This window comes from Rhinolophus sinicus, chromosome 6 (genome assembly GCF_057876585.1).
Source record: "Rhinolophus sinicus isolate RSI-liver-muscle chromosome 6, RSI-T2T, whole genome shotgun sequence".
Classification (NCBI taxonomy): domain Eukaryota; kingdom Metazoa; phylum Chordata; class Mammalia; order Chiroptera; family Rhinolophidae; genus Rhinolophus; species Rhinolophus sinicus.
Genome location: NC_142506.1, coordinates 66,885,871 through 66,906,860, shown reverse-complemented (window position 1 = coordinate 66,906,860; position 20,990 = coordinate 66,885,871). Strand labels below are relative to the sequence as shown.

The 20,990-nt window shown below is 44.2% G+C and overlaps 2 protein-coding genes across 7 annotated transcripts in view; one reads left to right on the top strand and one right to left on the bottom strand.

The window, feature by feature from the left end:
* Window positions 1-5,614: 5,614 nt before the first annotated feature.
* LOC148758192 (uncharacterized) lies at window positions 5,615-15,710 on the bottom strand. The gene is made up of 5 exons (XM_088798912.1): window positions 15,454-15,710; window positions 11,161-11,438; window positions 10,353-11,076; window positions 9,606-9,780; window positions 5,615-6,239 (listed from the first exon to the last, which is right to left on the bottom strand). The coding sequence occupies exons 1-4, from the start codon at window positions 15,708-15,710 to the stop codon at window positions 9,771-9,773; spliced, it is 1,269 nt and encodes a 422-aa protein (XP_088655038.1). The 3' UTR covers window positions 5,615-6,239; window positions 9,606-9,770.
* The window catches only part of DENND1B (DENN domain containing 1B), a 175,551-nt gene continuing 165,215 nt past the window's right edge, over window positions 10,655-20,990 (top strand). For 4 of the 6 annotated variants that reach the window (XM_074317076.2, XM_074317075.2, XM_074317074.2 and 1 more), the window contains exons 1-2: window positions 10,655-10,788; window positions 12,735-12,799. In XM_074317076.2, the coding sequence (XP_074173177.2) occupies window positions 10,772-10,788; window positions 12,735-12,799 (82 nt within the window). In that variant the 5' untranslated portion in view covers window positions 10,655-10,771. Of the gene's footprint in view, window positions 10,789-10,966; window positions 11,245-11,527; window positions 11,613-12,734; window positions 12,800-20,990 lie in introns of those variants that run through there. The other 2 variants (XM_074317078.2, XM_074317077.2) reach the window with 2 other exon arrangements.

Here is a 20,990-nt window from a genome sequence, read left to right as displayed (position 1 = left end):
GGGCTACCAGGGCCAGGTTTGTGTGCATCTAGATACCAGAGTGACTCAGTTTGGGGGGTACAACTGAATTCAAGTGGCAGCCTTTGCTGACGGGCTTCCGGGGGCACTGGAGCATCATGGGACGTGGTGATGTATGGGAGTAGTGAAAGTTGTCATTAGAGACTTTTGGGCAGTGCATCATTTTATTTTTGGGCTTTGAATTCTTTCACAGAGCTACAGTGAGGTTGCCCTCTTTTGTGGATGACGTTGAGCCTCATCTCTGCATTAATATATGGTAGCATTTAATACTGTGTTTATACACTGACCACTGAAACTTGGTTCTACGCTTGCCAAACAAACTAAATGGAGAAGGTCAGCCCAGGAAGCTTCAGTCCTAACACATTAATTAGCACATGCAAGAGTCTGACGGGACAGCCTAGGGCAGAGTGAGTCAACAGAGACAGCGTGACCTACTCTGGGCTCCTTGCAGGAGGAGCGGACCGGAACCAGGGGCACCCACTGTGGCGCGGGGACTTCTGCCATGTTTGCAAGACTCCAGGTGTGATGCCAGGATCGATGGGGGTTCCTTCCAGTCACTCCACTGGGTCTACAGATCCTGTCCTGGCCTCGCTAAGCTGCCAGGCTCCTCCTGTAGGGCCCCCGAATCAAGGTCCCAGAACGTAAGGAGGCCAGATTTCATCTTGATGAACACCTTCCAGGCGAGTGCAAGGATGCAGCTCTCTTCTTCTCTTGGCTGAATGGATGCTTTTCTTGCTGTGTGTTTTAGACTTTCTGGGACATACTACCAAAATCACCAGATGCTATTTTCCACTTTTGCATGGGGTCTTCTAGACCAATGAATCATTAAAGAAACCCAGAGAAGACAATGAAACTGGTAACCTGAGTCTGAAAAGTTTAACCATTGCTGGGCTCCCGGTAAGCCAGCCATCTGTTTATAGAGGGGCTGAAGGCACAGCCCCCACACTTTAATTGTCTGCCTGCATATCATGACGGTAGTCACTAAGCTTCAGAGGGTGGCGGTGACGCCACTGGTCCCCTTGAGCCACATCATCACTTGGCTGTCTAATGGGCACCCCAACTCCCCCTTTCATGTCTAAAGCTGAACTTTTGGTTCCTTCCTCACTCCATACCCTCATATGTGTCCTTCCCTCTGTTCCCACACCAAATGGCCAAAATGCTAATAGTACATGTATATGAAATATGACATCATTTCCAGTGCAGCTGGAACCCAGAGCATTATCATGTCTCCCGGATTATAGCAGCAGTGACATGAAGGGCCTTCCTTAACCCCCTACTTTGCTCCTATGCTTATGTCTGTGTAGCAGCGCCCCACAGCAAGTAGAACAAAATGCATAGTGTCCGCCATGTATGCGAAACCCCGTCTCGATCTGGACCTTGCCTATATCTCTGACTCTCTCCTCCCTCTCTGACCCACCAGCCTGGCTTTCCTTAAATGGGCCAAGCTTGTTCCGGCCTCGTAGACTGTACCCCACCTGTTTGCAGGCCAGGAATCCTCTTCCCCTAGGTCTTCATTCACACGGCTGCACTCTTCTCATCATTGCACTTGCCGTTCAAATGTCTCTACCTTAGAGAGGCCTGCCTCGTCTATCGTCGCTCCCCTCTACCCATCACTCTAGTTCATCATTCTGTTTTCTTCTTAGCACTCATTACTATCAGAAATCATATATAGAAACACATGCGTGCTACTTACACATATTATTTATATGTATAGTTGGTCTCTATCAACTAGACTAGTAGACTATACTCCATGAGGGCAGAAACGATGTGGTCTCTAGTGATAGAAACGATATTCATGTAGACAAAGAGCTGACTTCACCAGAGGGGCACTGACCTCTATGACCAGTTAGAGAGCAGGTAGCAGGTACCCCAACTAAGGCAGTTTGGGAGTCAAGACACAAAGAGCCCTCAGGGAGAGGTGAGGACATGCAAAAAAAGGGGCAAGATAGCTTATAGCAAGGGGATAGCATCTCTGGAGGCTTTGTTCACTCAAAGGAAGAGGGCAAGATTGAGGCCGGACAATAGCAACTGCACAGCAGAAGACAGCATAGCTGGGGACTGGAGAAAGCAGGTCAGAGAAGCAGAAAGCACAACGGACATGCAAAACAAGGTCTGAACCCCAGTTCAGGGCTCAAGTGCCTGAGCGCATTGAATAACTGCCTATTCAAATCTACCTGGGCAGCTGTTTCTAGCACCCGTTTCTTCTAATATGAGCCTGACTGTGGAGACAGCTTACATGGACTGGCCTCTTCTCCCCTCTATGTGCCTACCTTGCCTAAAAAAATTTCCTACCACATAATTTTTCCCAATATGTAATTTTAATGCAATGGGTTAAAAATTATATATTAAATGGAGACTCGTACCATAAATATATAATAAATGAATGTGAAATAACAAGCATAATACAAGGTCTATTTTCAATTTTTATGAATGTTCATGGAGAATTATACTTCGGTTTTTCTTTTTCATCTTTGAGAACCAGGAAATCCAGTTTCTAGACCAAGACTTAAAGATGCAGTATGTCTATGGATTAATTACATTCAGAAAGTTTCTTTCAACTTTTGCCTTTCATTATCTGTAAAGTGAGGGAGTAATAACAAGTCTTTCAGTTTTATGTAAGTATTTTGTTGTTATTATATAAATGGGCCTGTTTATGGTACAATTTGTACAAAGGACTTTTAAAGAAAGGCATGACTACAAAAATATTTAATACTACCCTGATTTGGATACTTAAACACATCAGTGAGGGAGATGCCGTATGATAAATAATTTTGAATTGAAAGAGACCCACTTGAGTCTTGCTCACATTTGCTGGGTGAGTGAGTGAGAGAGAGAGAAGATACATATGCGCTATGAAGAAAATGGCTTTTAAAAACGTCTCAATAGTATTTTGCAGGCCGTCTTCTATTTCCTGGTGCCTCTGGCAAGCAGGAGAAACCGCATTCCTCCACACAGGCATTCTTGGACTAAAATGTCCCTGGAGAGTTAGCTTCCTGCTTCTCCACGTACAGTACGTTTTACCTACGAATCGATGCCTCACAGGACTATGGAGACCTAGCTAATAAAAGGGATCAGAAAGCACTTGGCAAAATCACAACTATCAAAAGGATACACGGCAATGTGGTAAGGCTTGTCTTTCTGGTATGTGCGTGAAGTCTCTGTGAATGAAATGATACAGTGACTCAATGTTAAGACTGGAAGTCGTCCTGGCAGCTGGTTTGCTGGAGTGAGCTGTTTCTAACTCAATAGTAGGCCAGTTGATTGGAAACATTCCTCCTAATAGTGGGCCTCTCCTTATGATTCATGCACACATTACTTAAGAATTCATTCATACCTGCTCATCTGAAGAGGAAGTACAACATGTTTGTGCTAAAAATCACAGAAGGAAATAAACAGGTGGTACGGTGATCAATGGCCTTACGTATGTCACCAGAGAACAGGAACTAGTAGCCCCTATTGGGTTGTTTTCTTGAGCACCGACAGGGAGAACAGAGTGTAATGAATCCGGATGCACAGTGCACACACTAGGGCCTATGTCCCTGATGCACAATCTGACCCAGAGGGGAGGGCAGGGCAGGCCCAGGAAGTGGCTGTGCAGGAGGCACAAAGGGCAGTCAGTCCACACTGAGGCAGGGGTTCCATTCAGTCACAAGCTGACTGTCAGGCCGAGTCATGGGTCCAAAGGCCTTTTTCCCACCCCAGCCAAGTTCAGCTATTCGGACTAGCAGCCTCACAAGGCCAGGAGGAAACCAGTGGAACTGTGCACAAAGAATGAAGATGGCAGGTGAGGCTGAGTCCTTTTCACAAACAAAGCAATTTCCAGCCAAACTAAGACCTGGATCACTCTCAAGGGGCTGCCATTCTGCTCCTTCCTCCCCAGAGACGATGACAGAGGTTGTCTCACCAGACTTGCCGATTTCTTGGGTCTGTGACTCCAGAAACAACGGCAGAGATCACATGAAGTGCATGGCTTGGAAGTCCAGGAGAACTCTCAGTCCTTACTTATTATTTTTATCTCCTCCTCATCTGCAATAGTAAGGGATGGGGGGGAGTGGCCAAACACTTTGGATCTCTGTGTATCATTCCAAGGGCCTTCTGCTGTGGAATTTTATCTGACCTAGTATTTGATGGAGTTTGACTTGCTGGCATGCAGCTGCATTTTTCTTTATCTCCCTAGAGTTGATCAGATACAAGTACATGTAATGTTTTGTCATGTTCTTGTATTTTAGGAAACTAGAACTTGGCACACAGGAATTCGTTTCGATAATTTATTTATATCAGGATTAGGGTTGCTTAGAGGGGTTACTGATGTAGTTGGACCACTAATGTCACATTAGATGCTCTTATGTTTCCTTCCAGTCAATTCTAATGTCATTGCCTATTGGATATGAGGATTCATTCTCCTGAGTGTACTGAATGGGTGTGAGCGGAGCTGCCATACAATGAAGACGCTTTATTTACGTGGAGCATCTGGTGGGTGGGGTTAGGAGATTCCTTCCCAGCCGGTGCCACAGGGTAACACAAACAATGCCCTGTTCCTTGTAGCCCAACCGGGGCTCCTCAGAGCCTGGGAAGAAAATTTGACTTCTCTGATTATAGTCTGTTGGTGATACTCTGCTTCAAATCTTTTTTCTTAACTCCAAGGACTGTTAGAAGTTTTCCAATGTCTGGCAGATTGGGGAACAAAGATAAAGGTGAAATAGGAGACACTGCTCAGAGGTAAGAGTATTGGATTTTTAAATTTTGGGCAAATCATCTTTTGAAAAGGAAGAAAACAGGGTATCTTTGCTCTATTGTCTTCAAGAATTTTACTATCTTTTTCATTAAAAGTTTAGCAGCAAAAGAAACAAATATCTCCTATTTGAATTTTCTAAATATTTGGATATATTCAGATTAGGTAATGAAGATGTTAAGAATGATCTCAGCCCTTTTGTCTCCAAACCGGAAGACAGTTTCTTCCTTGGAATTGGCTTTCACACTAATGTAGAACGCGAACTTTATAGGCTGTGAGGGGTGAAAGCAACTTGGGGAATCGTACATTCCCAAGACTTGGGCAGTTCCCAAGTCTTCTCTACCTTTTCTCTACTTTAAGAGTATTTCATATGTCATTTTGAAGGAGATTTTACCTTTAGATTCAAATTCATGATATTGCTACTAAATATAAGAATAATGATACATTAGGAGAATGTTCTAAACAACACTATCTCAGTTGATAGTAAAAGGCAGGTCCTGCTAAAATATTTTCAGGACTAAGGACTTCAAGAACTTTGCCTTGTTAAATACTTTATATAGAAAATTTTTCTTCCATAATAAAGGAAGGTGGTGAAACTATTAATACATTTCACCTAAGGATAGTAATAGGAGGCAACGCAGAGTTGAGATTCTGGGGAATGCCTGACTTGGAAAGCCTGACTACATGAGAGGGTTGCATCTAAAAACTCATTTCTAAGTTAACTGTTTGGAACTCAAAATCTTCATATAAATTTGTGAAGCTCACAGCCCACGAGTCTAATTAAGTTATACTGACCTTGAGGCATTATTTATTTATTTATTTGTTTATTATTATTGGGGAAGGGGAACAGGACTTTGTTGGGGAACAGTGTGTACTTCCAGAACTTTATCCACGTCAAGTTGTTGTTCTTTGAATCTTAGTTGTGGAGGGTGCCGTTCACCTTCAAGTTGTTGTCCTTTCAGTCTTAGTTGTGGAGGGCGCAGCTCAGCTCCAGGTCCAGTTGCCATTGCTAGTTGCAGGGGGCGCAGCCCACCATCCCTTGTGGGAGTCGAACCGGCAACCTTGTGGTTGAGAGGATGCGCTCCAACCAACTGAGCCATCCGGGAGCTCAGCGGCAGCTCAGCTCAAGGTGCCGTGTTCTATCTTAGTTGCAAGGGGCGCTGCCCACCATCCCTTATGGGATTCGAGGAATTGAACTGGCAACCTTGTGATTGAGAGCCCACTGGCCCATGTGGGAATCGAACTGGCAGCCTTCAGAGTTAGGAGCATGGAGCTCTAACTGCCTGAGCCACCAGGCCAGCCCCACTTGAGGCATTTTTAATGGTATTATTTCAAAAACGTCGTTCTAGAGTCCACAATATGTATTGTTTCTCTTTCTACATGCCAAAGTATCAGGAGTTGTTTGGGTAGGAACAGCTATCCTGGGTATCAGTAAGTCTTCATTTCTGTATGAGACATATTTCCACGCAGATACATTGTGTGAAGGACACTGTATGAAGGAAAAGAAACTATGAAAGAAATGTTAAGAGATACACATGGTAGAATGAGAATGTGACGTGTTATCACAAAATACGGTGAATGTTTAAATAAAAATAAAAACGTATTACAGTAAAAGACACATTGCCATTAATCCACCTCAAAATAATCCCACTCGCTTCGAACACACTTATCCCATCATTCTTGCCACTTTCTGAAGCAGTTTGGAAGTCCTCTTTCATATTTGAAATTGCCATATACTAGAAGCGAAGTGTGACACTGAGCGTTGTCATGATGGAGGATGATGTACAGCACACTTTAAACACACCTTCTCTCAACCATAGCTCACACCCGACTGACTGCACCGAACAAGATGAAACTTGTCACACAATGTTACTAAGGTTTGACGTGCCACTTCCCTTACTGGGGATCCTTGCCTTTCTGTTGCATGGCACTTGACAGCAGCATTCACTGTATTTTTCGATCAAACAGAAAGGCTCCATGTCACACCTTGCTTTTGGTACGGCAATTTTTGTCAAATAAAAACATTACAGTGTGTCCTCCTACATCTTATTCACTGGATGTGGCACTGTGAGACTTGTGGCTCTTCCCCAAAGTCAAAATGACCATGAAAGGTAAAAGTTTTGAACAGATTCAGGACATCGAGGCAGCCACGACAGCACAACTAAAGACACTCAGGAAAGAGGACTTCCAGAACTGCTTCAGAAAGTGGCAAGAACAATGGGATAAGTGTGTTCGAAGCAAGGAGGAGTATTTTGAGGGGGATTAATAGCAATGTGTCTTTACTGTAAAAATTTTTTTTAACATCTACTGTATTTTGTTATCACACCTCATATGTGTCTAATCAGAGTCCCAGAAAGAAAGAGGAGAAAGAATGGAGTTCAGAATTTCCTAAAACTGATAAAAGCCACCAGTTAGAGTCAAGAAAACCAAAGTACCAAGAAGGATGAATTTAAAAAAGAAAATCTTCATCTAGATACCATAGAAAACTAAAGACAAATAAAAAATCTTAATGCCAACAGAGAGAAAAGACAGATTACATTTCAAGAGTACTTTCAAAATTCAAATTGTAACTAGGCAAGCTAGAAGACAATGTAATGATATTGAAAGTATATAGAAGGAAATCATTGTCAACTTAGAGTTCTTTATCAGCGAAAATATTTTTCAAAAAAAGAGTAAAATATATACGTTCCCACTCAAAAAGTGACAGAATATGATTGGCATTCATTTTAGGGAAAAGGAGAGCGATCATAGGTGGGAGACCTATGATGAAAATAAAAAAGAGCAAAATCAGTGGCAAACTCCTGATTAAATCTAAACAAAACACTGACTGTATAAAACAACATTAATAATGTATTGTAGTTTTGAAGCGTGTTTTAAGGGCCCTGTATTTGGGAGAAGGTTGATGTATTGCTAAACTCTGGATTTAATAGGTTCAAATTTGCCTGTTCAAATTTCTAGGATAACCACCAAATGAATAGGAACAGAGTACATCATTCTGAACTACAAAGGGGGAGAAGTGGAAGCACAAAAAAATAAAAAAATAAAAATCAATGAATCCTAAAGAAGGCACTGATGAAAGAAAAAACCCCACAGACCAGGAGAAAACAATCGGAAGCACAGTATTAGATAGCAGAAATAAATTCAAATATATCAGCAATTCTCATACATGCAATGGTCTAAATGCTTGATTCAGTGATTATCAGACTAGTTTAAGAGTCAAACTTAACATTTGTCAGATAATTCTGAAACATAATGACTCAGAAAGTTTTAATGTAATAGGACAAAAAGAGATATGTGAATACTAGGCAAATACCAATCAGAAGAGAGCTGTTTAGATGCCATGGCAAAAGCATTACTCGAGTTAAAATCACAACATAAGGACAAATTTACCAGGCAGACAGAACAATTATAAACTGGTTTGCACATTATAACACAGCCCCAGACTACATAAAACAAGAATTGACAGAATTATAAATAAGTGAATAATGCACCATTGGAGTAGGAGATTTTAACTCATCTCTCCCACTAATTGAATCGTGTCAAGCAGATGCAAAGTGAGTAATAGAAAGATGTCGCCAACACAAGATTAACACTTGATCCAGGACAGACTTTTAGAACACTTTACCCATGAGCTGCTGAGTACATAATCTTTACAAACACATGCAAACCTGTCTTGAAAAGAAGCTCAAAATGTTCTAAAAGATTTATAGTTTATAGACTTTGACAACAATATAGACCATGGTCTTTGACTATAGCGGTCCTAAAAATCGTTATTACCAATTGTCAAGTAGGAAATATTATTGCCAAATACGATCTTAGGAAGATCTTATACCAATTTGAAGGTTTGCCCTTTGTAGACTTCTCATTAGTCACGTCAGAAGTAAAAATTATACCACTGGTTTAAATAAACATATCACCAAGATAAGCGTATACAAAATTCTCTTTTCTCAGTAATTTTGAACAAATCATGCAAATTGTGTCCACATGTGTTTCTCACCCTTTACCTCAGTAATATCAGAATAGATAAACGAATCTCTTGACTATGGTCACCTTAAAAACTGGTTTAATAACATTAGCTTGGTGTGTGCATGCACAGCATTGTCCCTTCATATACTTACAGTAAATTGAAAAAAATAAGTTTTATATTATGCAGAGCCATGACTGTCACTTACATCCCACCAAATGGAGGGGGAAACCATGTATTAATGTTTCCTCACCACAAATTAAAAACTCCTGATGTCAGCATCCCAGTAGAGTTCCTTTCTTTGGAGAAAAATTAATTATAATGAAAGGAGAAGTTAGAGAAACTTAGTAACACTTGGAGCAGAAGTGGTTTTGTCAAGGCTTTGTAGTAGGGTAACTTCTTAGGTAGAAAAGTTTTATTTGGGGGAAAAAAATGTATGTGGTATAGGTTTACCTAATTGTGAAACTGAAATCCACAGAATTTCTCAAAAGGTAACATGAATTTGTAGCACTTTTAAACTTGAACACCACATTGTTCATGTGATAGACAGTAATTCCCATTTTACAAATGTAGGAACCGAGAAACTGAGTGTCTCACTTCAAGTCAAGCTATGACAACATATTATGCTAAAATGTATTTTGTTGTTGTTGTTTTCCCATTATGTCCTGTCCTCATTTTGACCCTTAGGTCGGTGGCTATGCACTATAGCTTGTTGTGTTGACCAAGTAACACCCTCCTTGGCAAGAACGCATAAGACTGGTATAACTGAGTTTAATTTTAGGCTCTTGACTCTAAATTCTTTATTTAATTCCTAAGTCTCCTCCTTTGACTTTGATGTGTCATGACTCACACTCTATTCATACCACATATGGTTTCCTCTCATCCTCTTACCTTTCCAAAGAATCAAGGCTGAAGCGACCTGTTTGGATGAAAAAAACCACTGTGGCCCTGTGTCAAGGGCGGTAACCGTTGGTGGCAGAAGCCTTTCTCCAGATGTCTGCACAGTCCTGGACAATCCTTGGAAGGTCCATCATGAGACTTTCTCTCCATGTCTTCTCAGTGGATCCTAGAGATGAGGCAGAACAGGGGGGAGAGGCAGCGGTCAGGCAGAGATCAATCACCAGCCTCAGGTGGACCTGCTCTGTTACCCAGCTTTGCCATCACCCACGTGGGCTAGCTCGGCCCGGGTCTTCATCTGTAAAATGCTGATCAAAGTGTTTGTTGCATGGAGTTATGACAAGTCCTGAGAATGTCCCTAGCCTGCTCAACAGGTGCCTCAGTGCCCTACCTTTTGGGTGTTTCTAGCAGCCCCCTGGCCCTGTTGCTTCAGTGCCCTAAGCTCCCCAGGAGGCCCTTGCATGTGATCTGCCACTTGGATTGCGCCCCAAACTCAGTGCCTGCTTGTGCTGCCTGCGTAGGAAGGTCTGTCCCACACGTGCGCGGGCAGGTGCAGTCCTGCCTTCTGGCCGCCTGACAGGCCTCTCGAGCAGGTGCACCTGCGTGAACAGTCGCGCATCAGAGGGGGCAGCCCCCAGGCCACAGCTGGCGGGGGCGGGGGCCAGGCGCCCGCCGGAACTGCGAGCCGGCGGCATTTCGTGAACCGGCCCCGAACGACGAATTGGGGACGGCGAACACTACCTAGGCATCGGGGGTGCAGTTCTGGGTGGAAAATGCCGCCAGTCGAGGTGCTTCGTCAGAGCCGGGGCGCGTGGAGCCCGGGCGCCCGCACGGGACGCCCCAGGGCGGCGGCCGCTCAGGGGCTGAGGCCGCCGGGCACCTGGCGCCCGGGCTCGGCCGCAGCCGCGCGTCCCCTGGGGCCCGGCCAGGTGAGGCGGCCGGCGCCCCTGCCCCCTCCCGCCCACTTCCTGGTTGGCGGCGCGACTGCGGGCGGCCGGTGGCGGCGCAGGAACTGAGAGGCCGGGCGCGCTCGGCGGGCGGCGGACGCGGGGGCGGGGGCGCCGGGCTGCTGCTGTCACAGAGCCCGCGGGGGGGCGGGCGCCGGCCATGGGCCCGCGGCCGCCGCGCTGAGCAGCCAGGAGCCGGCGCGCCATGTCACCATGGACCGCAGGACCCGGTGAGTGCGGGCGGCGTCCGCGCGGCGTCGGCTCGGCGCGGGCGCGGGGGGCGCGTAGGCCGCAAAGCCTGCCGGTCGCGTCCGGGCCGCGCGGCCCCTGCGCAGCGTGAGGGCGGCGGCGCCGGAGGTGAAGCGGCCCCGACCTGGGCCGTCCTCCCGCGGCGGCCGGAGCGCCATCGCGGCTCCAGGTGGCGCGGCGCCATGTCGCGGGGCGCTGCTCCCGCGCGTCCCCGACCGTGTGCGCTGCGGCGGGTCCCCCGAGTGGGCGCGCGGCTGCCCCGCGTGTTGCTGCCGGGACGGGAGACGCGCCCCGCGGAGCGTCCGTGCGGCGCCGCGTGCGGGCGGGCGGCGGCCCCGCATCCCCTCAGATACTCGCCCGCCCGCCGCGCGCCGAAGGGCACGGCCTCGGACATTTTTTCGCCAGGACGCCCATGACGTCAGAAGCCGTTGGAAGCGGTGCGGGCATCTTTGTTCCCAGTGCTGGGTCTTTCGGCTGAAACGCACTTGGCGGAGAATTTCGCCTTCGCTCCCCTCCCGCGCCCTCCCCGCCGCCCCGCCCCGCCCCCCGTTTGAAAAGCACGCGCAGCGTCTGTATTTGTGTTCGTGGGAAAGGCGTTTCGAATCTCAGTGTAACGGGAGCAATACTGACGCTAAGGCACGATAGGAAAAGAGGAAAACTCTGTATTTAGAGGGATTTTCTGCAGCGGTTGACGTGGGGGTGGGGGTGGGGTGGGCGGGGTAAGTGTTTAAAAAGCGCTGCTTGACCTCAGTTGGGTTACGAGGGAGGAGGTCACCTGAGTCCTGATTATTCCCATTGAAACAAGGTAATAAGGGGCGGGCTGGGGAAATGCATATTTGCAACTGAATTTATAGGACTTGACACTTCCTGTGTCTCCAGGTTCTAGTAATAAAATAAAAAAAAGAGTATTTAGGAGCCCAAACTGGCAGTAGGGTCTTGGAGGAAGCGTGGGTTAGAAACAGCCAGTGCACAGACACACGCAGGGCTCCTTACGAGGAAAAACCAAATATATTAACACTTTGGTCACGTGGACTTTGTGGTATCAGACTTGAATCTTTTATCTTCTGGCAGAAAGAGATGGGGAAAAAAAAGCGTCTCGATAGATTTTAATCTTTTTTTTTTTTTTTTTTTTTTTTAAATTAAACCAATGAATAGGTTGACTGTATAAAAAGTTAGTAAAGAGGCACATAATTTCTGAATGAAGCAAAGCAACCTTACTGTTCCTAGTGGGGAAATGTAACACTGAGGCAGAAGTCTAATTTCCCCCAAATAACTGACATAAAGCAAGACTTTCTGTGTTGGCCTTGGAGTCTATGTGTAGTTTGCTACTTGAAACATGCTTCAGCAGAGTGATTACATCTCAAGGAAAGTATTTGCAAGCGTCACATTTAAGGAGCACGTAGTGTAAGTGTTTGCCTGTGGTCTGGAACGTGGCAGGTGGAACCAGGTAGCCCCCACTCACACTTACATCCAAGAAAGCCTGTAGGCAGGGAAAGGAAGGGATGCTGAGCAGCTTCCTGGCCTCCCAATTTTGATTCAATAAGATAAAGGCAACGCTTTACCTTTAAACAGCACTTAATACCGTGTGAGTTACTTTCACAGGTGTTGTTTCATTTGTAATCCTCACAATTATTCTGACGTGAGCAAAGCACTTCGTAGGTAAAAAACAACAAAACAAAACAAAACAAAAACACAGGCTCAGGGGTTAGATGCTTGGCCCCTAGTCTCAGAACTCCTAAGCCTCAGCTCTCAAGTTGCTGAACTGGGGAAAAGTTCGCTATTTCTGCTTCTCCTGCTCATGTAGTTACACGGCTTATGTTGAGGCAAGAACAAGATTAGTTTTTAGAGTAAAGAAGGTATCGACTTTATAGAGCTGCTTATCTGTTTGTCATAGGAAATAAATGTGACACAGTTCTTTCTCGTTTAGGGAAAATCCAGAAAGAACCTTTGATTTGGTATTGAAAGTGAAATGTCATGCTTCGGAAAATGAAGGTATGTGTGTTTTCATTCTTATAATGATTGAATCTGTCAGAACAAGTGTTTGTGTTGCAGACTCCTGGAACGTGATAGTTTGGGGATAATTCTAAATGTATATTCTGCATCTAGTGTCTCAAACTGCTGGTAATAAAAGAGACGCTAGGTCTTTGGCATGAGCTTGTAGAAATCATGAGTGTTACCTGTGCAGCTTAAATTTCAGGTGTATATTACACATGTAATTTACAACTCAACTTTACAATTCATTGATCAAGTTTTGGTGGACGAGCATTGCCTTTTCATTTTCTTTCATCCGTCTTCGAAAATTTAGCTCCTTTTTGAAACACCAGTGAAAATTCTGCTGCTGCAATGGGAACCACCCAATTCCCTTCTGATGTTTACGGAATAGCCTCTTCTGTTGGATTTACTCCAGTAGAATATAACTCTTTCAGAGGAAGGTAAACAACAGTGTGACATTACTTGGAAGGGTTTCAGCTGTCAGTTCTGTGTAACTTCCTCAAAAGATGAGGACATTTTGATACCGTGATTTTTGTCAGTTTTTCCACTTTTGTCCGTGTGTGTGTGTGTGTGTGTGTAGAGGTGGTAGAAAAGAATATCTTTTCTTCATCTTTCCTTTTCAGTGCGTCCTGTGTGATATGTTGTCATGGCTGTATCTCCAGGGTTGATTTTACTGGCTGTGTACTTAGATCCCAGATAGCATGCTGAGTAAGCGTGGAAATCGGTGGACACTAGTCCATTTGAAAGGCTTGGTAGAATGCTGACACTTTTAGCTCTAGAAACTGGCCAGCAATTATACCTCTTAAGCAATTTGGAGCCGCACACCTTAAAATAGAGGGGCCCCACCCAGCTGCGGTGAATGGGCATGGCTAATTTTAGGGAGGAAGTCGCACACTCCTGGCTCTGCAGCCCTGTGGTCTGCGCTTCTGGACTTTTGAACAGCAGCGTTGCTCAGGTGTGTCCTGGGCAAGGGCACGGAGTGGTGACAGGTTGCAGGGAGCTCTTTCCGATTCAAAAGGTTATCTTTTATGTCCCATGAGTACTAAACTTTGTCCATTTACATACTTTTCAGACCCGACCAAGTTCTCTTTGAAGACTCAAATCCATACATGTTTTTCAGCTCCAATTTAAATCTACTCTATAGTGTATTTATGATATAAATCAATCTTCAAAATACCTACCATAACATGAGTTAAGGTGTATGAAGTAATGCTCACCTGATGTGTTTGTAAAACAGGCTAAATTCCTTGGGAAAACACAACATTTCTATAATTTTATTTTTTTCCCCTCAGAGCAAAATCTTCTTATTATTTAAAACATATCACAGAGTGATCCTATATCTTTTTTCTAAAATAAAGTTTTTCAGAAACTCGTAGACACAGACAATAGTTTAGTGGTTACCAGAGGATAAGGGGGGTGGGGGGTGGGAGATGAAGGTAAGGGGGATCAAATATATGGTGATGGAAGGAGAACTGACTCTGGGTGATGAACACACAATGGGATTTATAGATGATGTAATACAGAATTGTACACCTGAAATCTATGTAATTTTACTAACAATTGTCACCCCAATAAATTTAATTAAAAAAAAAATAAAGTTTTAAAATATTCAATCTTTTCTATTATCTTTGGAAGTGACTTTAATACATTGTACCTGCACAGCAGAGAGTGAAGTTAATTGATTTAAATGAGTTCAAATGTTGGAGAATAAACTGCTTTGGCTGAAAAGTTTGCTCCAGTTTTTAACCTTCTTAACTGAAGTAAATTATAGTTCATCTCCTCTGGGTCGCCCACTAATGATTCCCAAAGAAAGAGATTATAATTATTTTTAATCAGACTGTTTTGCTTTGGTTGTACATATTAATTTCTGTTGGCTCCCAGACATACACCTGAAATTCATAACTACACAGATCTATTTTTTCATCATTTTCTGTTTATCAATTAGAAACAGACTATAAGGGGAGCAAGCACAAGTGAGTATTAGTGGGGAAAGCAGTGCATTTTTAAGGATTGCTGGTATTCAGTCATCCACGGCAGTCAGCATTCCCAGGCAGTCTCCTTTCAGTTCTGTAGCCACTGTGTCTGGACCTTGCGTTACATTATAGCAAGGTGAGTCAAGGCTTTATTTTTAAGATCCTTACTTGGGATGTTTTCTTCTAGGTGGCAAGAATGGTTACATTAATAAAAACAAGAAAAAATAAATTGTAACAAAACTGTTTTCTTGGAAACAATGTTTGCAACTTTGCACCCAGGGGTGACTTTGCTACTTTATAAAACAGCTTTCTGATACAAAAGCAATTAGCCCAAACAAAAATGTTTCTACTGCTGAAACCATGACAGTGAAAAATGAGCAAAAGTCTAACTGGAGCCACACACCCTGACCTTCTGAAGCTCTGGGGCCAACGTCAAAGGCAGTGGTCCCCAACAGCAATGACAACAAAAATCAGGTACTCTTTGGCACTGGAGAGAGGAGGGGAGGCGACAGCTCAGGAAGGGGTGAGGCTGAGGCCACTCGGCCAGCTCTCTGAGGCGGCCAGTTGGGTGGCACATGTTGCCTTGCTTTTCTCCTCTGGGCTCCTCACTCGGACTCAGAAACCTCTTTCCAGAGGTGAGTGGGGTGGCAGTGTATGCAGAGACCCTGGCTTCTAGCATACGTCCCAGCTTGGAGTCGGGGGGACCTCACGGTCTTGCTGGTGATATGTGTAGTGACCCCCAGGAAGTCACACTTGTGGCCGTCGGAGTCAGATGACATGGAGGCTCCGGAGTGATAGACTCGGGCGGAGCCTCTGTCGGGGCAGGGGTCACGTGGGGCCGGGGACCCTGGGAGCCGTGCTGGGGAGCAGAGCAGAGGACCCGGCACAGCCTCTGTAACTTCAGTACATGTCGAAGTGACCTTGACAAAAGGATCCATCAATGCGTGCCTGTGTCGGAGCTGGTGACCTTTCCAGAAAGACTTTCCTTTGGAGTGTTTTACTCTGTCCTCCCTTTGCCATTTTTTTAGGAACTAGTTATTCCAGTTTGTTTTTCCTACTCCTGGCCTTCTTTTATTACCTTCTTGCCCTTCTGCTATTGTTTAAATCACTACTCCTTAGAAACACCTTCATTTGTCTTTTAACAGTTTATCCAGCGTGGTGAAGTGGGAAATACAATAAATGGTCAAAAGAAATACTTTCAGCCCCTGGAAAGGTTGCAGGGAATTATGCTGCCCACGTGTTCCCCTAATATGGCTGATTGGCAGCAAATGCTGAAGGTTTTTTAAAAGCTAAACTCAGCCACATAAAAAAGCATGAACAACTTTTCTTGTTTTGATTGCACATTCTGACTTAAACAGAATGAAATGACTAATATTTTAGAATGTAACGAGTTATATTATTTTGTGCTCTAAGAAGAAAAAGCTATATAACTAAAATTTTATATCAAATTGAGAGTTTGATGTTTCTCAGTGTTTTTATTAATTTTCTACTTTGTTGATAATTATTAAAGGGAGAAATGTCCAGATATTATTAAAGAAATTTATTACAACATTCCTGTTTAACTGTCAATAAAACCTGTTTGTATTAATGAGAACCTGATATATGCAGCAGTTTGTTTAAAGTGGGATACATTTTTTTTTTTTTTTGCTAACATTTAAAGGAAAATGGGTGATGTTCTTATGTAGTAGTAGACCTGAAAAACAAAATGCAAATTAGGATGCTTTAGGGTGCAGATACAAAATTAGTTGAAATAATAAGGAAACTTGCTGCTTCATAGAAGAGGAAGTCTAGAAGTAGGTCATCAAAGACCCGGGTTCTTTCTGCTTCCGGGTTCTGCTAACCGCGGCGACATGCTGTTGGAGGGCTTAGGGCCCTGTGGTTATGGGACGGCTGTCAGGGAAGTTGGAAATCTGCCCTCTGGTTTATTGGTGACCGCGGGGGTGACAGACACTGGCTTTTCATGGCGCTGCCTTTAGAACCAGCACGTTTCTTTCCCAGTGTCCCCAGCACATTGGCTCCCAGGGGCCCAAGTTGGGCTGGGCCTGGTCATTCCTAAAACAATCATTGGTGGGGTCGAGGTAGAGGGGTGAGTGGCAAGATGGTCACAGTTGATTTACTAAACAACGGGCAACGAATAGATGTTGGGAAATCAACTAAAGAACTCTTTGCCTTTCTCAGAATTTTGGTTTAATTTTTGGTGACTCTGGCCCAGTAGAAAATGGGATGCTCAGGGTAAACTTGCTTTATCCTAAGATTGGGAATATCGCATGAAGGTCTTGGCGTGTTTCTCATGTTCACGTTTTAATATGTGTTTCTCATGTTGACGTTTTTTCATTTATCCTGGATAATGGAAGTCATAGACACCTTCAGAGACAAATGATGATTGAGTTTTAGTTAGTGATTCGAAATGACATTCGTTGTTGAAATAGAAGGATGTAGCTAGCTCTGGCAAGGTGACCGCCTGCGTCTGATCTATTGCTGTTTGGACTCATTTCAAAGGCATTACATTGCTTTCGTTTGTTTGTTTGTTTTTGCAAACAACGCATTTTACAACATGGGAAATAGTTTCATATAGGACCCCCCCACACATTGAAAAATAGTCGACGCGTGTTGGTAGTTCCCCTCGTGTCCCCAGTAGGTCGGTAGAATTTGTCCTGGTGATGTCCCACATGCTGGCTGGGCATCGTTTCGTGGACGATGTCACTTCTCTTCCAAACGTTCCAGAGTGAAATGCCAACATTGAGCTCCTAATGCTCTTCCTGGCAGATTTCCAAGCTAATGGCTGTTGTCGCTCTTCTCTTTGCTGTCTGTCTTGCTTCCCAGCAGTCAGGGAAGTACAGCCAGCAGTGATGGCCTCGCCTCAGCTCTGATAACAGGACTTCCTGTTCTCATACCGCCCCTCCTTTCCCCAGAGACTCGGGACTTCAGAGAAATGAGAAGTGACTTTTCCTCAGCAGGAGAGTGGAGATGCCTACTCTTAGGGTTTTTGTCCCAGGCAGTGGCTCGGGCTGCTTCCTGTTCTGTGCTGTGTCATAGCTTCTTCGCCCAGGAAGTCGCTGCAGCTGGAGCACATCCACACGGTTCTTTAACAGATAGGAGATGTTTATCTTCATTTTGCACGTGAAGAAACTCAAGCACAGAGAAGGAAGGAACTCACCCAAAGTGGTCTGGCTCCAGAGTCTGTATTTTAATCTATTGCCTTTTGAAAGGCACATTTAATCTATTCTTTAAAAAATCCACTGCTCAGTTGCCTTTCCTTGTGTTGTAATTTTGCATAAGCTCAGTACAGGCTGCTTTATCATCATGAGGAAATTAGAGTATAAACTGTATGAGGTACGGGTATTTGTTTTTAAACAGGGTGCAGTATCTTCCTTCAGTTAGTGAATCGAGTATAACTCCACATAAAATAATGACTGAGCTCTTTTCCTTGAGGTTCTTTTCTCCGGCTTAGGAGATCACCGTCCCTCACCACTCCTCTTTTGTAGGATTTATATCTCCATGTTTAGTGAATCTTTGATCTGAAAGCTCTAGTTATTTATTAGTAGTTGTTGCACATCTTTAGCAAATCTTGTTTTCTTTATTCCTTTTTCTTTAGCGACAATAATTTCTCTTAGGAACAAATCCCTCTTTGCTACAGGCTTTCTACTTTTATCAGCCCGTTCAACATGGTCCAGAAAGACTATCCATCTCTCTGATCTCTGGCTTATGTTAACAGTTTAACTGCCTCTTAACTCTTTCCTTAGATCAGAACGTTATGCCGAAGAATCCTAAGTTAGTCAGTATCCCTCATGCCCTGCACAAAAAAGAGATTTCTCAGCTCACTTTTGCACTTGATAGCTCTCTCCTTTGGGATACTATTTATGCAGAGTCTGCCTGTGTTTAGCACTTACTGTGTTCTTACAGGTGTGTCAAACATGGTAGTGTGTGGCCATATGGATATGTCTGTCTGTCTCATTGCCCCACTTGAAGTAAGCGCTTCTAAGAACCGGGCCACGGCTTATTAGTTTGTATCCTTAAGGGAAAGCTCGGCACAGTAGCTGACGTGTGTAGTACGTATTTGCAGAATGAATAAAAGCAATCGGACCTAGCATAGAGCCTGGCCATTGAGCCAGTGAACAATGAGCACATTATTTCACAGAGCGCCGCTTGTTGTGGAAGTGGTCTTGAGTGTGTGCGGTGTGACCGTGGCAGGAGCCTTGGAGGGGCTGCGTAGGGAAACCCTTCGCTCAAGCTCTTCCCCTTAGTACCCACAGGATTTACTGGGACAGCTGCTACATATACATACGTTTGTGGAGCTGCCTCAAACCCATTTACACCCAGCCTCCCGTACCCAAACCTGGCGAAACCCTAACATATAGAAAGTAGAACTTTGGTAAGTCATACACGCAGTGATGTGGTTTAGGAGACGTTACAGTGGCCATCGTGGAAAAAGGCTGCGGGAAAAATGTGGTTACCATGTTTTGCTGTAGCTTTATGTTCATTACAAAGAACTCTGTTGGACTCCCTCTTCGTCCACGTGCACTAGGATAACAGAGTAATCTTGATGGAAAGTTTATACCGAGGTTTATAGGAGGTTAGTGTCATGGGGGTGCTGGGACGCACTGCAGAAGAGAACGGTGGAGTAACAAATGGAAGTTTCCTTGGAGAGCACCTGGTACAGCCCATGAGAGGGGGATTGCGTTCCCCTTTGATATGTCCCAAGCCCCTCTGCCCTCACCCTGCAACTGCCACCATCATCAGCCCCGTGACTGCAGGCAGAGTCTGACAGGAAGTGTCACACAGGCCCGCTCCCCCGTTTGAAAACCAGCCCTCTTCGCACCATACCTGTTCTTTAAGTAGGTGGCGTCACTTAATGTCCTTCTCTGATTAAAGTAATTCACAGTGAGATGTGAACACTTGATAGCCAGCCCTCAACGGGGCATTTTTAATTTTAAAGAAAGCCTTGTAAACTCGAATTAAGTAAGAAGATGCAATTTACTACAGTGGAAAGATCTCTGAGCTAAGGGTCAAATGGACCTCTGCCAATTTTGAGTTAGGTTTTATCATTTCCCCCCATCTATATTGATGCTCCGTTTGCAATTTGTGATTAATAGCTTTAATAAGGGTGTAAGTATATTTAGAGTATTTGAATTTCATTAAGGCATTTCTTTGATTATAAGTTAATGAATTGAGCTGTAACAACATTGTTATAGTCTTATTTGTTGATTATTTTCTCTGATTATGCTTCTAGTTGGATGTTTTACAGAAATAGTAATAAAAACTATTTATTTAGTATTTACAATATCAGTAAACGAGGCAAGAGCCTCCATATCCTATTTATCTTCACTTCAATCATAGAAAGCAGGGCCTGTTACCCTTTCGTAAAGACGAGGCCATGAAGCTCAGAAACATTAAATAATTTAATCACTTGGCTGTAAAAAGTGGGAAGGGATTTGAACCTATTTTTTTGCTGATTCTAGAGCCAGAACTCTTAACCATTTTGCTGTGCTGCCTTTAAAATAATCATCATTTTCTAATAGCATTGAAATATTTCACAGCAGTTTTAGAAAGCCACCCTTTTAGAAAATCCCAAATTCTAGGCTTGACCAGAGTTGTTGTGAGATTATATCAATTTTTAACAAACATCGAAAGATGACTGATACTGGGAGGGAGAGCATAAACACTATAGGAAATATTCAGCCCGCTTTCATTCATTCAGTGAATGTTTCTGAGTGCCAGTTATGTGTCAGACAGATGAAAAGCAGTTAAGAAGGTGACATTCTGGGAGAGGGAGTGTCAACTTCAAATCAGTGACTGGAGTGTCGTGAGGGCTGGGACAGAGGTTGCCCTGTCCCAGGGTATAGCACTGAGTATGAAGAGGGCCCCTGGCTCAGCTCTGTGAGTGGGGCTTGGGGCCCAAGGGCACAGACAGGGGAGAGGCAGGGAGAGTCCTGAGGTGATGGAGGGAGACACAAGCAGATGCCCTGTCAGTTCTCAGCTGGTACCAGGTGCTTATCTGGTTCTGAAGCTCTGTGGACTTTTACTTCAGATTCAAAATCTGGTGTGAACAATAAAGGGAGAGGGATATACTGCTTTTGGTGTAAATACTCGTGTCTAAGGAAGATGACAAAGAAGCAGTCTCTGTGTCACTGTCATCTGCCTTTGGGGGAGGGGGGAAGGGTTAGTTTTGTTTTCTGAGAGCCTAAAACAGTGTCTGACTCAAAGTCTGTGTTCAGTGA

Bases quoted from the DNA above. Each gene is read 5' to 3' on its own strand.
- LOC148758192 (XM_088798912.1), bottom strand. From the start codon at position 15,710: ATGGATCCTTTTGTCAAGGTCACTTCGACATGTACTGAAGTTACAGAG. The intron at 11,439-15,453 runs GTATGCTAGAAG...ATCGTGCCTTAG, and splicing joins CCCCGACTCCAAGCTGGGAC to CGTCAGTATTGCTCCCGTTA. The intron at 11,077-11,160 runs GTATCTGAGGGG...CCGTCCCGGCAG, and splicing joins GGCGCGCGGCGGGCGGGCGA to CAACACGCGGGGCAGCCGCG.